This window comes from Drosophila melanogaster, chromosome 2L, assembly GCF_000001215.4.
Source record: "Drosophila melanogaster chromosome 2L".
NCBI lineage: Eukaryota > Metazoa > Arthropoda > Insecta > Diptera > Drosophilidae > Drosophila > Drosophila melanogaster.
The window spans coordinates 22079632-22100704 of record NT_033779.5 but is presented as its reverse complement, the minus strand read 5'-3'; the positions used below and the strand labels follow the sequence as shown (position 1 = coordinate 22100704).

The following is a 21073-nucleotide window of genomic DNA, read 5'->3' as shown; positions in this document are numbered from 1 at the left end:
TATAATAAAATATAATTTTTTAGCTTCGTAAGGACTTTTGTATTCCACGGCAATTTGTCGGAACGACGCACCTCGGTTGAAGTCGTACAGCTGTCAAGAGTCGATCTGAGAGCTAATACGAAGTTGTTGCAGTTAGTCTCTACACAAGCATTCGATATTATGGAGATTTAAGTTGGCAGAACTTAGATTAAATTTTGGAATTTCCCTAACAAACGGGAGAAAAGTTAAAAACCTGATGCTAAAACATAATGGCTGGTCAGAACAGGAAATAGTAATTTCGGCGAGAGCAATTGAGGAGCTAAGAAGAGAACTGGTATAAATTAAATCAAGTAACTTGCGCGAAACATTGACAACATTATTAATTTGGGTCAATAATATCATGAGACAGGTGTACATTGCTGGAAACCATGAATGAGGAATGCAAGTCAAATGACCATCGGAGTCCTCCAAGCTGGAATTAATATGGGAGATGTTAGCCACATGGGCCTGATAGAGAGAAGCAATTGCTCCGCCACAGATTTCTCATTTGGACTTTAACAAATAAGGTGTTTTTAACAAATTGTTGTAATATATCTTGTGTGCGATGCTCCTTCGACCGTTTAACAGTGTAATACATATACATACGTATATTATTCTTAATTATTAGTAATCATCCAAAATTAGATCAATGTAATAATCGTCTTAGCCTATGTACGAATTTGTATTTATTCGAATAAATCAATTTACGTGTAAACTAAGCTGGTCTAGCATAGTCTACAGTATATTGGTATAAAAACCAAATAAGGACTATGAGTATAGATTAATGAGCCAGACACAACAGTTGACACTTGTTAAGGCCAATTAGCAAAGTGGACCCATCCAATTGTGAGGAATGAAAACTATTCAGATGGGGATGATAGCTGTGCCATGCCCACGACCAACGAATGTAATGAAGGATTAAAATAAGAAAGATGTGCAAATATAATATTTTACAAAGCGGAAAACTTTTGTCCTGCGCCGGGAGTAGAAAGTGGTTATGAGCGGCGTTCGGGCCAAATTGCGAACGAAACATAAGCATGTCGATGTGGACTGGCATGGGTCCGATTCTGAAGCCCAGACAGAGCACACCCAGCATGGGTAGGTCACTACGACCAACAAAGGTAACCAGACAGAAGCTGCAACTAGAATTTGTAGCACTCGGGGATCGTGGCATCGGTGGGTGGGTGTTGTGAGGATGAAAACTGGTGTTTCGGAGAGGACTGGCGCTGCATGGCAGTATTGTCAAAATAAATCAATCGGTTTTATGTTGTTTTGTGGAATTTCTGTTCTGTTCTTTTGTTATATTGTTGCACACCGCCATCTACATCAGGACGCCCGTTTGCCGAGGATGCACCACGAACAACAACTACAGCTTCAGCTTGCGGTAGCATAAATCAGCTGGCCGTTGGACCCATTTATGAAAGGATAAGCCCACAACACGCAAACAAGCTGAAGGAGGATCCCCGAAGTGAGTGGACGGATGGTGGCAGCTCATAAAAATGCATAATCCAACAAAAATATGAAAATAGAAATACTAGTGTTTAGATGGCGGGCCCCCTTCCATAAACGTCTAATTTATCTAGATTGGAATTAAGATGTCTCAAAAGTTCCTACCACATTTGAGCATCATTTAAAAAAATAATTCAAAACGGTGTTGGGACGCAGCGTCTCTTTAATTCTTTATATCAGCTCTTCATAATTGTTCCCAGTTCCTTTGGCCAGAACTTTAGCTATGTGCCTGATGCCGATATGGAACGGGTAGGGGGGAAGATGGTTTAACAAAACTTTACTCTATCTCGTTCGAAGCGTCTAAAGGGATTTCCTTTTAGGATTTTCACAAACTTTCACCAAAGGTAAGTAAACATCCCACTCTTCTCAAAGACACATTCTGCAAACCTCGCCACACATAAAATTCAGTCCGAATACTTGGCTATGTGGCATGCTCTGCTCTAATGGAGCACATACCGCCGGCACATTTGCCCTGACTATTTAATCCCTAATAACTTTTAAGCAAGTGACTTAACTACGCGCACAAAATGTCCAAATTCATCATCGTTGTGTTGGCAGTGAATGTAGGAATAGGACGGAGTTATTTGCAGCGCGGATTTGCGGGCAGTCCCTGACCTCAGCCTTTGTTTCCATTCAAGTTGTACAAAATATCAAGTCGTTAGAAAATTAAATAGAAGTAAAACACCTTGAACATGAAAATTAATTTATCGACTAACCTAGGAATGACATCTGTTTATTTACTTATGGATACCATATATGAGTAAGTTATGTTATGTAATGTAGTTATGAACACATTAGTATTACTATTAGTATTAGTATTCCAGAGACAGGCTTAATAGCACATGCAATACTTTTGAGAAGTATTTCCTTTTCAAAACCTGGGTTATATTTCAAGTTTTAAAGAACACAACACTTACTTAGTTTACTCTACTTCGGAGAAACATTTTTTTAGTAATATGATTTCCAGTTTTACAGAATCATATACCGATATTAGCGTTAAAGTTTCCTTAATACAACATTTAAATTCTTACTAGTTTTTGATTTTTGATATATTTGGTACTAAAACGCATGACAAATTTTTTCGGCTAAATGAATTTATATAAACCCTTGCTGCTAAAATAATTATAATGTCATAACTATACCAGTTACTAATATGGTAATAAGGTATTCAATATTAGATGCAAAATGTGTAACAGGTAGAAGGAAACGCTTACATACCATATTAGGTATATATATTCTTGATCAGGATCCCAAGCCGAGTCCATCTGTCTGTATGAACGTTGAGATCTGAGGAACTATAAAAGCTTGAAATTGGATATTGACATTCATAGATTCAGGCAGGTTCAAACAGATTGTTGAATTTTCAATCTAACCTTTTCGGCTAATATTGGTATTATAATATTGGCTTTAGTTACTTTAATAATTTGTTTATCCAGACAAACAATCAAATTGTCATCATTCAACCAAAGCGACAGGCTGAGTTCGAAGAACATAACATCAAATATTAAACATATTAAAATTAATAAAAACTTTAACACAAATCGAAATCTATCAAATCTAAATTAAAATTCAAACCGATTCTTGAAACTATATACTATTGGACAACACTGTAGAAATAAATATTGCGAGAAATTTCTTTTTTTATGGTATATCGATAGAAATTGGAAAACAAATGTATGGGCGATTTGTGGGCGGGTGGCTCAATGGAGTGAGCAGGAGAATTTCTTTCTTGTTTAAATGACTAGGTAGTATTTACGCAAAGATGGTTCTTAACTTAACAATTATTAAAAACCAACTACATTAAATTTGTATGCCCAACAGCAAAAACTTTGTGTCCCCAGAGAAATTATTCGTGAAATTAAAATTGTGTAAATAATGTATGCCGAAGGTGGTCATGGCCAAGAAAAAACAAGTTAGGAAACTGTTTAGAAATTATGATGGCAATTTCCCTAGTCCAAGGGAACTCGCCAAAAGGAACAACCAAATTAAGCTGGTTCGGCAAACTGATTTGCTTGGCGGCAATGACCGAAATTTGATTATGCCGCGGTTTCACTTCATTCGTTGTTATGTCATTCAACCACCATCATCAAGCAGCACCCCTCCTCCGCAAATTGTTAAGTGTTTTCATCCTGAGTCTCAATTTGGTGTTCTTCGAGCAGGAAATTTATGTGACCAATTTAATTTTTTAAATTACCACATAGAATTCCTTTTTTCGTTTTTAATTTTCATAAATTTCACTTAAATATTGCCAAAGAAAACTTGTTCGCGTGGGTGCTAAATTGTCTCATGTTTATTGTGCACAATATCTTCCGGAGTAATGAAAATTTGAATCAGGTTTTATGATAATTTGAAATTAAAAACTTTGAGCTGGTCATGAGAATTTATGGGGCAAGGAAAACAACGTCCAGCGAAAGTAAATCAATTGTAACTCATCGATGCCCCGAAAAAGGCAACAGGCGAAACTTGTTTCTTTGGCGCAGAAAAAAAAATAAAATACAACACGTTGTGGGGAAACTAAATTCGGATCATCTGTAAGTTTGCCTTTTGGCCAAATTTATGGGAGTTTTCCGTACGTATTGTTGTTGCTATATTTCTTGGGCGCGTTCAATGCACAGTTTTCCTTGCCTTGCCGCTTTTTACACTACCTCTCCCCCACTTCCTGCTATCCCCTATCTGTCTTTGCCGGAAAGCGAAAGATGGCAGCCGAAGCTAAAACATGCGCATTCAATGGGGTGGACCGTTTTACCCATCCGCCCCTTTTACCCCATAAACCCTTCTGCAACCTTTTGCTATTCATTTCCAGGCGGCGTGTGTGTGTGTGCAGAGATTTAGCGTTTTATACTTGACATCTCCAAAAGTTTTAAGTTTTAATTTATGACGCCGCAGCTTCTTTTCGGGCTATACGACAACCTAAACGCCCTTTAACAGGATGTCTAGTCATTGTCTGTGCCCATCGACTTCTAGAGCCTAAAACGTATCCAGCTCGTATTAACAAAGCTATTTTTCAAAGTTAAGTATTGACTTCTTGGGAGTGAAACACTCTTACATCTTTCAGATGTAAGCTAACTAATTTAGAGGTCTTATACTTGGGTTTCGTAATTGCATATTGTTTCGACCGTGCCAATCAATATCGCAAATATTTCTGTCGTAGTTGGCAAATTTGCACTTGAAAACAATGGGGTATAATTTTGGTATGCCTAGTTGTAATTAACTCAGAGTGCCGCTTATTTTTCTCATGAACTAGTCGCGAGTGATTTCATTAGGGAGCCCGGACTAGAATAGTAAACCCTACAAAAACTCAGTCAATAGATTGTTGTTTTGTGTACCGACTCACCAATAAAGAACATCCACAATATATACCTTAGTTTAATTCAACGGCCAAATGGTCGCTGACGACCCCAAGGGCGGCCTCATTACCTCATGGATGTACATAATCCGCGGTTGGGCTATGGGCTGGCGGAAATTGGTACTCCATGATCGCGAAGGAATGTCCTAACCACAGCATCAGCGCTTATTACCGTTGTTGTAGTGGTTCCATTTTTTCCGGAGAAGTGAGATTCGAAAAGTTTATGCCGCTGGCTGTCGCGAGGCAGTGGAAAAGTATACGTAGTGGGAGTGCTCCCAACGACCTTCGTGTGATTCCCTCAAGGAAAAGTTTATTCACTTTCCTGGCGAGGGGAAAAGGAAACCAAAATATCGCAGTACTCAGGCAGTTCCTGCCTGGTGCAGACCAATCCATACAATTTTTAAATAAAACAATTTAATAGAAAAACATACATGTTGCCGATAGAAATTGGCATGACAAACAATAAAACAAAGAAAAATAAAAACAAGAGAGAATGTCTGTAGTCAAGTTCCCCGTTACTCAGCTAGGTGAGTGCAAACGCGAAATTTCATCATGTTTCTGGGATATCGATATTGGGGAATAAAATGAGAACAAATTATAAACAAATCGATGGAAATTTAAGCGACTTATAAAATTATGAAAAAATATCCAAAAGTAGGCGTGACAAAAAGTTTTTTTGCAAATCGATAGAAATTGGCAAGACTAATAAAAATGTAAAAAAATATGAACACAGTTTTCAAAAGTGTGGGCGTGGAAGTTTTCTGCGGTTTGTGGGCGTTAAAGTGAACGTGGCAACATGGGTCAACAAACTTGAGCTGCGTCTTTGTCTCTAGAATCTGTATGCTGAATCTCAACCTTATAGTTCCTGAGATCTCGACGATCATACCAACAGACGGGCAGACGGACAGGCGGACATGGCTAGATCGACTCGGCTATTGATCCTGATCACCTGTTACATACTTTTCAACGAATGTAATATACCCTTTTACTCTACGAGTAATAATGGGCAAAACAAAAAGCAAACAAACTTACAGAAGTTTTTGTGTCGAGTGTCTCATTGCCGTTTTTTTGCCAAAATCATTGCTACCCAGGTAATTTATCTGAGGGAAGGAACAAATTTACATCGTAGACTTGTTAATAATAATAGATAATAGCAATAATGATGAAATTGACTTCAATGCTGCCTCAACGAAATTAGTGCAGCTCACAGTCTCCAGCTGAAACTTGTCGTCAGTGCCATTAAACAGTGACAGTAAATGTGTTTCAACAATATTTAACTTATAAAAAATTGCCTAAAAAAAGAAATCAAAGACTGAAAAATAACTATCCATTGAAATTCTTAAAATAATTGAACGGGAAATGAAAAAAAAATTCCAATAGCGATTTACATATGTATACATATACATATGTACATATGTATGTATGTATATGTGCATTCAGTTTTCGCAGTCCATCGTCTTAACAAAAGTGGACGAGCATTAACAAAAATTGAATAAAATAAAATATACTGAAAATAATGAATTCAAATTAAGAAAATGCAATTCATTACTTGAAGTCACAAAAGCATGAAAGCAATATGGTTTATGACTTTCGGCATCGTTATAAGGAACAATTTTCTGAAAGCTAATTTTGAATTTTGTGATGGACTTTAATGTCATTCGATAGGTTTACGAATTACATCAGGGATCAGTGAACGGAATGACAAACAACAATTACGAAAACTATTATATTTTGCGATCGGTCGCGCATTTTTGGTAAATAAATAATGGGCCAAGGCGAGAAGCAGCAGCAGGAGCCGTAGATGAACTTTATTTTATGACCCTAGTTCTGGAATGATTTTACCAGCATTCGCCGTGGCTATAAAGGGGTACCGCTTTACACGTTTTGTTGTAATCAAATAATTTTCCAAAAACTCCGAAATTATTACGAGTGACTTTTTACAAATTCATTTCCGCTTTTGGAAGACCTTTCAGACGATACTCCTGGAAACAACAAGGAAAACATTTGGAAAGTTGCCTTGATTGCATGCAAAGGACCTACCACCCAAGCCGGTGGCTCTGAATCCCCAATCCTCTTCAGTCTGCAGGATGTGTGGATTTTCCGGCATTTTGGCGGCATGGCCCATTTTGTTTATTTCTTTGAGGTGCGGCAACAAACAAATGGGCTACCCACTCCTTGGTTTGGATTGTGCACACTACTCGACTCCATTCTGCATTCCAAGCAAATCGGCAAGTATTTGGTTGCTCTAGCCATTAAGGGTTTGTTCAAATGGATGCGGTAGGTGCAGCCGTTTGAACACGTGTGGGAGCCCGGATCGTATCAATTGTGTGTGATGGTCAAAAGTCATTTCAAGAGCACTAAATTATTATTATCTTCAAGAAGTTTCACATGCTCGACATTCATCCGAAATACTCGGGCGACATTGAGTTGGAGCGGGCTAGGGGAAATGAGTCCTGAGCACGGCGAAGGGCAGTGCAGGATGCTTTCAAATATAATACTTTGGATTTGAGTGTGCAATGATGCTTTCCCAAAACTTTGTTGGCAACAAAAGGTAATGGAAAATATGTATTATTTTAATGCATATGAAATCAGAGCTCTTATGTACATATATAAGGCCAAACTAAACGATGCAGTGACCAAATATAACAATAACAATAACAAACAATAACAAGAAAGAATGCTGTAGTCAGGTTCCCCGAATATCAGATACCCGTTACTCAGCTAGTTTAAATGCGAATTCGAATCATCATTTCTCTGGGATATCGATAGTATACCATTTTTTAGTCTACGAGTAACGGGTATAATAACATACAAGTGACTTATACGTATGTATATACATACCATAGTCACCAGACATAGCCAACATCCTATATATAACTTGTTAACTTGTTAATAACAGAAGACCAATAAAAATATTTTAACTCCTGAGATGAAGTAAGGTTTCGATCGACGGCACGCTACCTAAAACCATTTACAGGTCGACAGCGGAGTTGAACAATTTTCAAACTTGTAAATAATGGGTCCAGCATGTCAACCCATTCATCAGCATAAATGCTTTGACCAGTCCTAGTCCAAATAAATTAAACAAAAGATGTAGCCTAGAAACCTATTTATCAGGCAATTTTGATCAAAGTCCACCTCCTGTGCTTGTGAATTGTGAACAATTTCATCGTCCTGTCAATCTCAGAACTCACGGCCATGCCACTGTGTCAGCCTTTCTCGACGATAAGCAAGCCTTCGACAAGGTATGACACGAGGAACAAAGCTAATTTTTAATTTTTAATTTTTTTTTTTAATTTAATTGTACAAAATTAGGGCTCTCGCTTCGGCACCCCACTACGCAAGTTTGAGATTCGTCATCATTGATCGGGTCTTTGAGCTGGTGAGAGCCTGCTGTTATGAACGTGGTAGTTCCACAAGGAAGTGTACTTTAACCCTTCCTTTACACCCTCTGCACAGCAGATATGTCGGTTCCGTCCCACAGTACTAACTTGGCCAAGGCACTAGTGGCTACATACGCTGACGGCATACCTATGCTTGTGTCCACATGTCACTGCAACCGTATAGGAATGGCTGCACAACATTAAAGTCTGGGCACCTAAGTGGAACACAGCTATGAACGGTGCTAAGTCCGCTTGTGTGACCTTCGCGCTCCTGCCCGGCAATTGGTCAATGGTGCCCATTGATGATACCTGTTACCTGGGAGTCCACCAGGATGGAAAACTCATTTGGAGGGCCCATATCAAAGTGCCTGCAAGAGGTACAAAACCTGGACTGGCTCTTGCAGTCGAGCAAACTGCAGCTCTCAACTTAAGTCCTACTCATTAAGTCTATAATAAATTCGATGCCATTCAAATATGGGGAACGGCCTCCAAAAACCAACTGGAGAGGCAGAGAATTATTCAAGCTCGTGTTGCTCGGCATGCGTCCGGGCTTCCTTGGTACGTCTCCAATGACGTTATCCTAAGGAATCTCTGGATAACTCTGATTGGTGGTCAGATCAACCTTCAAGCACCCAAGCACAGTGGCGAATAGTCTCGCCAGTCCTCTTCTCCTTCCACGCCTCAAGAGGACCCAACCCACTGATCTCCGTACCCGTATAAGTTCTAAAGCGTTAATTATTCCTAAATGACTTGTAAATAATGTTATCTAGTTAAAAAAAGATTATATTTCTAATGACTTTTTGAATTACAGAGCAAAGTAAAAAACTACAGAGAATGCTATAGTCGAGATCCCCGATTATCAGATACCCTTTATTTAGCTAGTGGAATATTTTTTTTTGGAATATCGGTACAAATTGGGGGCAACAATTAAATGAAAAAAAATTTAAAAATTCAAGTATGTTGGCGTTACAGTTTTTTGCGAATTGTGGGCGTTAGATTGGGCGTGGCAAACATTTTTTAGGCAAATCGATAGAAAGTTACAAGACTAATAAGTAGATGAAGATATATCAAAACATCCAGCAACTAAATTGAAAAAGTTTGAAGATGACCTGGTTGCTTGGACGAAAATCTGCACCCACTCTGGAAAATAAAGTCCGTTTATACAAAGCTATACTAAAGCCCGTGTGGACTTATGGCATACAGCTCTATGGTACTGCCAGCAACTCAAATACAAATTGTTAATGCTCCATTTTAATAGCAAAACATAGTAAAAAAATATATAGACGGACTAAGAACATATGAAAATAACTTAGCCTTAAATTTGGCAAATAATAATAACAACGAAAGAAGACTTAAAAGATTTCATGTGCTAGATCTCCCTGACAGATATTAAGTAGTAGGGATTAATGGATAACTACTACCTCTGTTAATTTAAGATTAATTATAAAATTTACTTATTGTCATACGTTTTTAAAACAGATTGTATATAAAAAGAGGGAGAAAAAAATGTAATCCTTTTACACTTTGGCGCTAATAATTATTATTAACTTTTCTCCCTCCTTTACTGTTTCCTATATCGCGCCTATCTTCACGGGAATCGAGCCGTACCATACACGGCTGCGCCCCTCGGTCGGTTGGTCGGGAGGTGTGGTGGTGCGGAAGTGGGGATCTTGGCCAGCTTCTGACCTCTTGACCTCTCAAACATATCGGGAATAAATGTGACAGTGGGTTGTGGCTAGCGTTTTAAGTAAGTTCACACACTCAGTTATTCTTTAAAGGTTTATTTATATTATGATAGATAACTGATTTACTGATAGCTAATTTTGTAGATTGAAGTATATGGGTTTTTTTTCCATATACCTTAACAATACGGTAGCAAATATGTCTCCGACTATACACTCGCATCTGGTCTTCTTAGTAGGATGTACCGCTTTTTGTTCTCGTCTTGAAATCGAATTTTGAAAATATACTTCTTTGCTTGATCCCCGTCGTAGTTGAAATTCTTTTGAAATTGTAGGAGAAAGATTCAAAAGGAAACTGGCATCCAATCTGGCAAGTGACAGTGATCACGACACAAGTCTTTTGATTCATGAAGCAACTGTTTCTGCTAGAAAAGAATGCAAGAGGGACGTTGCCTTTGTTTTTAAAGACCAACTTCTCTTTCACCAGGTGAAGCTCTAGCTTAATCTCCTGGAAAACACGCTGACAAACAGCAATATATAAGCACCAGGCTTTTTTTTTCAGCCGATATGCCGACAGACTTAGCGCCCACCTGAACACGTTGGCAAATGATCTTGTCGACACTTTTTCCCTCCGACGTCTGAAGAGAATACATCCCCATGAACTCCTTACACGTAAAATAGCATCATTTATCCACTGTACATTGATTGATATACACTATAATTGAGGAAGAGAATCCATAATATCTTTTAAGCTACACATTAGGTTAAGTTCAGAAGGAACTGAACGATTTCTACTGACTAATAAATAAGAATAGATGATTTAAACTAAAAAAAAAGGCTTTCAAATAAAAGCCATAACAGCGGCATATATTCGTCCTATAATGAAGTGATCGAAGCAAAATTACAGATCCGACCAGAAGGTATAGAAGTAATGGAAAACACTACTCAAGTGCTATTATAACAAAATACTTTGGATCATACAGCGCAAAGATTAATTAAGTTGCAATCTGATGTTTTTAAGCAATTTCCAGATATCTTTAAAATCAAATTAATTTGCAGCTACGGATTTGGTCATAGTGCTGACAAGCAGAAATTTGAAACTGAAGCACTTGGCACACCAATTTCTAGTCAATCATTATTTTTTTAACTTCTGTCATACCCATACAATTTAAAGATTCATTTAATCGGTATATCTGGATAAACATAGCACCGCAGTCCATTCGATTTTCCAGGCCTCTAAAAAATGAGTTGATAAAGGAAACTGCTGTCCACATAATGATGGAATAAAATAAGTTAGATAATCAAATTAATAATCTAACGCAATTCACTTATAAATGTGATGAGACTCGTGACATAGAAGTTAGCTATGAAATGCACATGACACTTATAGATGAAAAAGTTCTAAACGTATTAACAGACACTAAATCTACTCAATGTTGTCCAATCTGTGGAGTCAGTCCAACACAAATGTTGAAAATTACAAATTTTAGTTCAGAAACCTTTGCACCAAAAGTAAAAGCTTTACAATTTGGGTAAGTCCACTACATGCTTGGATTCGGTTTTTTTGAATTTGTTTTAAACGTATCATACAGAGCAGAAATAAAAAAGTGACATATTAATGGAGAGAACAAAGTTAAAATCAGTATTCGCAAAAAAAAAATATCCAGAAGGAAATGTGGAGAGAAATCGGCCTTCCTTCGAGTAAGCATGCCGAAGCAGAATGGCAGCGGCAATAGCAATGGTGGTAATACGGCAAGAAGAGCTTTCGCAAGTACCAAATTCTTGTCGATAACCTTCAACGATAAGCTTCAACGAAAATCTTTTGGAAAAGTTTCACATTATTTTAATAGCAATATCGTCCAACTATTTTATAAATTCCGACAATTCGCCTAGGCGAATATGCGAGTGAAGCCCGAAATAATCTTTACAAAAATATAGTCTAATTTTAAGCCTGATCCATCGATCCATCAGAAAAAATATTGGATTCACATTCTGATTCTGATTCGAGTTCAGATTCGGAAATTTATAGTGTAGAACTAGAAGAAGAAGAAGGCGAGTATTTTTAAAACAACAATATACACACTTTTATTAAAAAAAAAAATAAAACAACAAAATTTCGTTGACTACTGAGTCATACCAGTAGTTAATATGGAAGGCAAGAGAGGGCGCGTCACAGACTCCAAATTTTTTGTGGAAACTATTTGTGAATTAACAACAAAATTTTCAAAGATTCAAGTCTGTAGCTCAATTTTATGCCAAAAAAATCGAATTCTGGACCACAGTGGAATAGATTGAAACTATTGTATTTTAAAGTACACCCACTTACAGCTGTGTTCATAAAAATAGCAGTTCTTGGGACCTGCGAGTTTAAGATAAAAAATTCCTATGATTTAAAGTTTTGATGCGCTATTTTTTATAATATCATTAGGTATTTAATTTCAAACAATCCAACAAAAATTTCACTATTACTTCTTTAATAATTTTCTAAAATATAGATTAAAACAACATTATATGCAGATGTTCTGGTGTTCACTGAAATAGCAGTGCAATGAAAAAATACTAACAAAATTCAATTTGACTTAAAACTAACATGGTTTTTTTTATTTATGTGTTGGATAGCCTCTGTTAGCCACCACCTACGCGGCTTGGAGTCCACCAGGTCCTGGCAACGTTTGGGGGGAATTTTTGCCAATGCATCCTGCACAACTTGCCAAATCTGAGCCTTAGACGTCGGGGACTTCTTCGACACATATTGTATAATGTCCCCCCGCAGGTTTTCAATCGGGATTAAATCGGAAGATTGTGCTGGCCACGGCATTGCATCTATTCTATTTTGGGTGAACCTATTCTTAACCGATTTGCTTCTGCGTTTCGGATCATTATTCTGTTGGAATTTCCATTTTAAGGGCATATTATAATAAGAATATGACAGTAAGACATCACTTAGTATATTTACACATGCGTTTTGGTCTATAATACCATAAATCATAAGTCATGGACTCATACCATTGTAAAAAAAAACAAGCCCATACCAGTATTTTAGGTCCACCGTGATTGAAAGTCTTCAGTGGGTGTTTTGGGTGGTACTCGGTGTTTGGAGGTCGTCAGATATACTGTAGTGAACCAGTTCCACCAAATAGCACTATTTTTGACCGATCAGTCTAAAGGATATTACGCCATTTGCAGACTGGCCAGTTTCGGTAGGTTTTAGCGAAGGTAAACCTTGCCTGAATAAGCCTTGGGCTAAGTGGGGGAACCTTTCGTGGACTCCTCGCACTGAAATTTTGATTCAGTAGTCGTCTCCGAATAGTAACGTCACTGATTCCCAAGTTTAGCTCAGACTTTATCTCCCTAGGGGACGCAAAAGGATAGACTTTGGTATCACGGTTTTCGGCTTCTATTCATATTTAATGGTATTTTATACCATTTTTGACAGAATATTCAGGGGTTTTTGAATGTCCTTATATGTTTTTCCTTCCTTTCTTAGCTTAAGAATTAACATTCTTTTCTCCTGGGAGCAGTACTGTCCTCTACCCATTAAAATATAATTTTTTTTTAAATTTATTGTCATTTTAAATACACGAATTAACTTAACCAAACTCACTTTTTTAGAAAATACTAATACTAATACTAATACTAATACTAATACTAATACTAATACTAATACTAATACTAATACTAATACTAATACTAATACTAATACTAATACTAATACTAATACTAATACTAATACTAATACTAATACTAATACTAATACTAATACTAATACTAATACTAATACTAATACTAATACTAATACTAATACTAATACTAATACTAATACTAATACTAATACTAATACTAATACTAATACTAATACTAATACTAATACTAATACTAATACTAATACTAATACTAATACTAATACTAATACTAATACTAATACTAATACTAATACTAATACTAATAACTCAAATCAAGTAAAGTTAAAAGAAAAGCTTAAAAATTTGTTATCCTGTAAAATTGGTTTGTTTTGCTCATTTTATTTCAGCTCAAAACGCCATATCTCTATATGAATGAAACTGACTTGGCTATTTCACAAAGCTGGTTCACTCAAACCAAATTTCCAATTTAGTTGCGTATTTGCATTTTCCATTAAGTCTATTAGGGGCAATTAGTAAATGCAAAAGAAATCTCAAACTAAATTGCGTCAAATACTAGAAATGTAAAATCTAATTGAAATGCAACTCCAAATGAACAACACGCGCAATTTGCAAATGGATATTGTTTTTGTCTTTGAGGGCACAAAAAAACAAGTCTCCGTTTGCGGTATTAGCCATTTCATTTCTTGTCTTTTTCACTCCAGCTAATTTTATCTCGAAAGTCATTTAATTGTTATTAGAAATTTTTGAGGTTCCACTTTACTTTGGCTTCTGGCAGCTGACGCTAAGTGCTCCTAATTGAAATTTCGCACAGACTTTTAATTGGACTGGTTTCTATCGTGATATTGCTCACAAAAAGGCTTTTTCGTTAATTTTAGTCAAAACCTTGAGATAAATATGGTAAATAGAATTTTTTCCTTAAATTGGTCTATTTAGTCCAAAAATTCGCAGAGTAAGCGTGAATACTTTTTTTCATTTTCTTTAGCGGACTAACAAATTTTTTTTTATTCGGAAACCTACCAAACTACTTGATACCCTTCATTGTTTACCGGGCTTATAAGACATTTACCCTTTTCGTGGTGGTTAAACTGATGGCGCATGCAAGGTAATTTGAATGATGATTTGAGATGATTCTTTGGAAAAATACTTAGGAATAATAATATGATAGGCTTACTTTCTTACACGAAGAATTCGATCCTAAATATATATTCTATGTCCGTATACGCGTCAAGACTTATGAATCCTTAAAGAAAATCTGAAAAATAAGCTGTCACTTCCAAACTTACCAATTTTCATGAATGAAAGGGTATAATAGATTCGTTTAAAAGTATGTAACAGGCAGAAGGAAACATTTCCGACTATAAAAAGTATATATATTCTTGATCAGGAACAATCAATCAGGATCGATCGCCATGTCCGTTTGTCCGCTAGATAGGTTAAGATTCAGCATACAGATTCTAAAGAAAACTGCCACGCCCACACTTGAGAAGAATGTGTTGATATTATTTCACATTCTTATTAGTCTTGTAATCCTTAAAAGTTAAAAGTAAAATAAAAATGATTTCGTTCTTTATTTCTAAATATAGAAAGTGCGTATAAATATTAAATATTATACATATAATACGTAAATTCGTAATTCCTAACGGTCCGATATAATTAACTTACCTTTCCTTATTTCCCGACCCACTCGCTTATTTCAACAAATTCACTCGACTAATGAATAAATGTGGGCAATTAGAAGTCTCTTTCTAGGCTAGCCGACGTCCGAACACTGAATTCTCCAGGCGCAGCAATATCCTTTGTCAATATTCATTATATGAGTGTATACTTTGGTCGCTTGACAAGAGTCTCATAAAACGTGACGATAATCATAATTGATGCTTCAGTACAGAAAAAAATTTGGGATGGGCGTAGAGGAGTTTCTAGACGAACCGAATTATAATATGGCTTGCTAGTTAGCCCAACCCCGGAGACCCGATTCCTTTCGTTCTCTTCTCTGTCCAACCAAATAAGGGTGAAATTGTTAATTGAAATTTGTGTATGGATTTGCAGGGCATTGCGGCTGTCCTAATATTTTGGCCTTCAATTTACCCAGGACCCAGGCCTAGGAACAGCTGCAGAGTTTCATTTTCGGTGCTGCACCGACTGTCAATGATAAATCAATAATATATATGTTTATCTTACAGGCACCCCGACACAAATGCAGTAAATTTAAAATCAATGCTTTAGGCATAGGAAGGAACAAGCTTTTTTCATTGTTACTCCTAGATTATCTTCCGACTCCTCCTATGTCGTAAATCGTCGGTGGCTTTCGTCTTTAGCTCCCTAGGGTAGCGCGGTGCCAAAGTCTCCGCACGCAATCCATTATTGTATTAATTAACAGGAACAGGATCACCAATCAGGCGCTTGATTAATGATGTCACTCGGCATCGTAAATTTCGATTTGAACATGTGCAAATTTAGCGATGAAAATAAATGGGACTGAATGCAACGACGAGTCCACCGATTCCGCCCTCTACTCCTACAACCCTTGTTGTCATTTTCGCCTTGGCGTATGCTTTGTGTTTGAACATAATCATACGTTAGGCCGACAACTGTAAGGCACACGAAGGGGCAGGATGTGGTGGTCCAAGTGGCTGTTGGCCATCCTTTCGGTGGTGCACCATTTTGGGGCAACAGGAGGAGGGGGCGGATGCATTAGGAGGATGTGATTGTGTTGCTTTTTGCAGCCGCCTGTTGATTCATGTGGTGGTCGATTAAATCCAATTCTCGTATTGCTTGACCAGTAACCAACCATAGAATAAGAGCCAAATTGGGGGAACCGGATTAATCGAAATGCAGTAACTAGATGTCTTAGGTCCTGTTCGGAATAAGTAAACTTAAATGATGAACTTATTCATTTCCGGGCACACGGAACATTAAGGTTTTATCAAGAGGGGGTCTGAACCCTTTAAAAAAATGTTGACCGCGCCCACTGTATCGACGTCAAACCGTGCTTAGTTCTGAACTAATTTTGATTATTACTATGAAAACCAATAAAATCATCAGAAAACAAACTTTCGGCGCGTCAATGTCTATGAAGCCTGATCACTAAATCTTAACGGTCTATCTTTTATTCATAGCTCCTGAGATCGAGGCGCTTATGCGGACATACTGAGAGACGCCCATGGCCCGATCGACACAGCTAGTGATTATGATCAGGAATATATATGTATATTTATAGGGTCGGAAACGATTCCTTCTACCTGTTACATACGCTTTTACTCTACGAGTACGAGTAGAAATTCCAATCTGTGTAATTCATTCTAAAAAGACAGGCCATGCGTTTTATGGGCATATTTCGAAAATAAGTTAATCACACACAAGCGAAAACTGCAAGCAGACGCATGCATGGTCGACATTTTACAATTTTCATTTTCAAATATATTTTGGCTTACAAACCAAAATGGTCAAAGGACAAACTGGGAATGCAGTGTGTTAAATGAGAACGAGGTGGAAGCCGCAGGTACTTCTAAACTCGTGTAGTTGCCATTATAAATGGCTGCGTACTTCATTTCGGCCAAAATAATAACATGAGTAATTAATTTAATGCACCATCCGCAACCCCCACGAACAATATTTCTGCTTTGGTAGTGTACGGTAGGGTGGTGGGGGGGTGTTGTTTCGTGGAGGGAGGGGGCTGCAAAGGCAAATTTTAGTGCTTAGGATAAATAAATTGCGTAACAAATGAACCAATGTTTATTGCGATTGTTGCGTAAATTGCAGTGCATTGACAATGCCAAAATCTATGTTGCGCCGGCTGCACTCAAAATCTGGCAAATGGTTGAAAATATTTCGGTCGCGGTGCAGCCGCAGCCCCCAAATCTGCCCTATTGTACACCTATCTATGTGGCCAATTTTAAATGGAATGCGTAATTAATCGCAAAGCATTCTGGTACCGTTTAAACTCCGGTCTTCTCCGCCTCAAATCGAAAAAAAAGTCGAGCTCGCCGCTGTTGGATTTTTATGGCCCCATTTATTATATACGTTTCTCGTAGATTAAAGAGTACACCAGGTTCGTCAAAAAATATATAACAGGTAAATGGATGCGTTCCCCACCTTATTCTTGATCAGGATCACCAGGCGAATCGACCTAGACATGTCCACATTCCGTAGCCCATACGTTTGAACTTGTTCTTTGATTTAATCATTTGCATAGACGATTCCGATCGATATCTTGAAAATATTTATATATATTTACATATCTAGGAAAAATCCACAAACAGCCCAATACTGTCACACGCGCACTAAAACATGTTTTGTCTTTAATTGTAGTGTTTTTAATTATAAATTTTATTTTTTTCTTGAATTTCTTGAATTTCTGTTGATATGCCGAACGACTCACTTGTACTCCCGCAATCTGAGTAACGGGTATCTAATAGTCGAGAAAGTATTCACTTTGTTTTGTTATTTTTACCGGTCCCGAATGTCCCTTCACATTAATGCGTGCCTAGTTTATGGTGCGTGAATAAATGGATGGGTGCAGCAAACCATTCGTTTACCTTTTTGATTGTCGCATCCTGCGAAAGGATTAAATGGTTAAATAAATAAGTAAATTTTGTCGTTAGCGTAATATTTATAACCGTTACTGGTAGAGAAAAGGGTATGCTAGATTCGTTGAAAAGTATCAATTTTAATTTGATGTCCATTTGATGTGCTTTGGCAACAACTTTTATTTAATTTTTCTATTTCGCATATATCTACTAGTAACAACCATTAATTGTAGTGGGTGTGGCAACGTTCATTAGACCCTATATGCCTAATCTTAACTTCTTAGTTCTTATAGTTCCCTAGATACGAACGGGCAGACAGACATAGCCGGATCGAAGTGGTACTGTTTCTGATTAAAAATTACATCCTTTTCAACGAATTATGTATACTCTGCGGATTAATAATCTCCTGTTGTCTGGTACCTCCGGGTTAAAAGTTCGCTGTTGCTGTCGGCCAAAAATGTATATTATCTATAATGTTAGATATTTCTGGATCGCCGAGATCCGAACACTAAAATGGATGGTCGTTGGTTATTTATGCCACAGCACCTTGCATCTGGTCTGCTTATGGAACAACACCCCGCCCCCCCCCACCACTGCTGACGACAGCGTTCTTTAAGAGTCCGAATCCTGTATGGAATGGCGGATGTACGTTGCTGTTTGGGACGGGTTGGCGCCCCAACACTCGCCAACACTTTAGGGTGCAAATTTATGACCGCTTTTTTCAGCTGCAGGTATGCGCTTTTCCGGCCAAGTACTTAATTGATGTTGCGTCGCGTAAATTATGAACAAAACAAAAATTAAAGTGGACTCCATGCTGCTCCTTGGCTTTGTCGCTGGTGCTGCCGGTGGCGGAAATGCTTTCATAGCAAATGGTGGTGGCGGCGGTCCCATAAAATAACAACGCACCACCGAAGAGGCGACCACATACGTATACAAGCGTACATCCCATTCCGGCTTTGCCAACGGTAGTCAAGAGACTAAGCAGGCTGCTGCGGGGTCAAGCACAAAAGTGGTGCTCTACTCTCCGGATGTCCATCTGACTCCTACAGCGCTAAACCCTTTCCACCTGGTTCAGTTCGCATAAATTTTAAACTTTTTGCATCGTAAAGTGCCTCGAAAAGGATAGTATGGGCAGCAACAGTGCGATCGGGCGACCCCTCTGGGTGTCCCTTTGTTACCTAACATGTGTTTCATTACCGCTTACCAGTTTAATAAAATAATCTGGACACATGGCAGTCAAGCCTTTCAATAATAATTACAATATAGATTTTTTAGATGTTTTTGATATAATGCGCTTCACGGGTAATTATATCTGCGACCCTCAAGGATTTCTTTCAATATATTTATCTCTACAGAGCTCTTCATCTCCATAAAAATTATCTCATGCCGTACTTTCGAGTTAAGCCGCTGCGCCAATGTCCCTAGAATCTGTATGCTGAACCTTCTAGCTTTTATAGTTCCGGAGATCTCGACGTTCATACGGACAGGCGGACAGGCGGACATGACTAGATTGACTCGGCTATTGATCCTTATGAAGAATATATATACTTTATATAGTCGAAAATGCTTCCTTCTCCCTGTTACATACTTTTCAACAAATCTAGTATACCCTTTTACTCAACCTGTAATGGGTATAATTGTGTTTAGCTTGGCAGTAAATCTAGTAGACCAATTTAAACTTCGGTAACGGATATAAAAATCGAAACCTCTGTGGTTGTCGAACTGCCAAAACAATGAAAATAATTAAAACAAATAATAAAATGTAAAAAAGGTAAACAATTTTGAACATTTAAATTACTAGATTAATGACTAGATTTTTTAGTTTCCAAGATCAAGACGTTACTACAATAGATATAAGGTGCATAAACGAAAATTTATTTGATTGAAGACCCTCGAAGGGAGCGTCCCAATAAAGTTAAGTTCCACTGACGTTCACTAGTTGGTAAATTCTGAATGCTTTCCTGACTCTGCTCCTGCAGTCGACGTTGGTTGTCCTTAAACTGTTCCATGGGGTCCTCGAATTGGCGATAGTATCGCAGCACCTCCCTTACATCATTTACTTGGTGTTCGGCAATCAACTGCAGGAAAGCCGTGAGATCAAAGAGCTGGACATCATCATCGTTACCCAGCCACTTTGTGAGCACCAAGCTATTATCGGGATGCAGGGGAGTGGTATACGGATCACAGTCCACCACTATCACACGGCTCAGATCCCTGTTAAGATAATCGAGGTTCTTGGTATGCTGACCCTCTACCAAGTCCGTGGCACCTCTTACTAGCCGATATTTTATGTAGCCATAGGGATCTAAAGCATCCAGAAGGGGGAATGCGGTCATACCTTGTTCAGAAGTATATATCACAATTTCAAAATTTCGACTGCACTGCTGAAGAAAGTAATCCACACCAGGCCGCTTTTTAAACCGCCACCCCGTCTGATAAGTCCAATCTGGATGCACCAGTACGTCTTTGATTTCCAGCACCAGTGAATAGGGAGGTTGTATATACGGCGGTGGGACAACATTTGGCAGCAGCCTTGCCATCTGGGGCTCTTCCATCATTTTTTCATAATACTGAAGTGTGTGCCACATCCTCATTATGTACTGGCGGAACCAGGGAAGCTGACTGAACTCATCTTCTATGGGACCCCGATGGTCTTCCTCGGGCTTGCCCAGCTTATAGATGGCCCACATGACTATACTGAAGAGACTCCCCAACACAACACTGTAGGTATAGAAATTCTTGATTCTTCTTAACTTTGGTGGTGAATAGTTTTTGTCGCATCTCTGTACTGTTTTTCTAGCTGAATTCAGGCATATTTTCTCGCATGGACTCAGAAGACAGGTCTTCTTTTTACCGATGTAGCCAATCGACTTATTTAAAGTTCCAAACCAAACAATTTTATGCATTTGAGCTAGACGTTATTTTTTATTGACTTAAGACACTAAGCACTAAACACCGAATC

At 37.9% G+C, this 21073-nt stretch overlaps 1 protein-coding gene across 1 annotated transcript, besides 14 other annotated features; it reads right to left on the bottom strand.

Annotated features, from left to right (window-relative positions):
• Positions 1-2699: 2699 nt before the first annotated feature.
• Positions 2700-2857: a mobile genetic element.
• Positions 2858-5358: 2501 nt separating this feature from the next.
• Positions 5359-5821: a mobile genetic element.
• A 582-nt stretch (positions 5822-6403) lies between these two features.
• Positions 6404-6585: a mobile genetic element.
• A 957-nt stretch (positions 6586-7542) lies between these two features.
• Positions 7543-7642: a mobile genetic element.
• Positions 7643-8081: 439 nt separating this feature from the next.
• Positions 8082-8971: a mobile genetic element.
• Positions 8972-9222: 251 nt separating this feature from the next.
• Positions 9223-9317: a mobile genetic element.
• A 7-nt stretch (positions 9318-9324) lies between these two features.
• Positions 9325-9749: a mobile genetic element.
• A 43-nt stretch (positions 9750-9792) lies between these two features.
• Positions 9793-9916: a mobile genetic element.
• Positions 9917-10264: 348 nt separating this feature from the next.
• Positions 10265-12222: a mobile genetic element.
• A 39-nt stretch (positions 12223-12261) lies between these two features.
• Positions 12262-13556: a mobile genetic element.
• Positions 13557-15042: 1486 nt separating this feature from the next.
• Positions 15043-15105: a mobile genetic element.
• A 2574-nt stretch (positions 15106-17679) lies between these two features.
• Positions 17680-18008: a mobile genetic element.
• Positions 18009-18342: 334 nt separating this feature from the next.
• Positions 18343-18475: a mobile genetic element.
• Positions 18476-19538: 1063 nt separating this feature from the next.
• Positions 19539-19717: a mobile genetic element.
• Positions 19718-19966: 249 nt separating this feature from the next.
• Positions 19967-21073, bottom strand: ttm3 (tiny tim 3). The gene has a single exon (NM_136286.3). It carries the CDS (start codon positions 21015-21017, stop codon positions 19986-19988), a length of 1032 nt encoding a protein of 343 aa, NP_610130.1. The 5' UTR covers positions 21018-21073; the 3' UTR covers positions 19967-19985.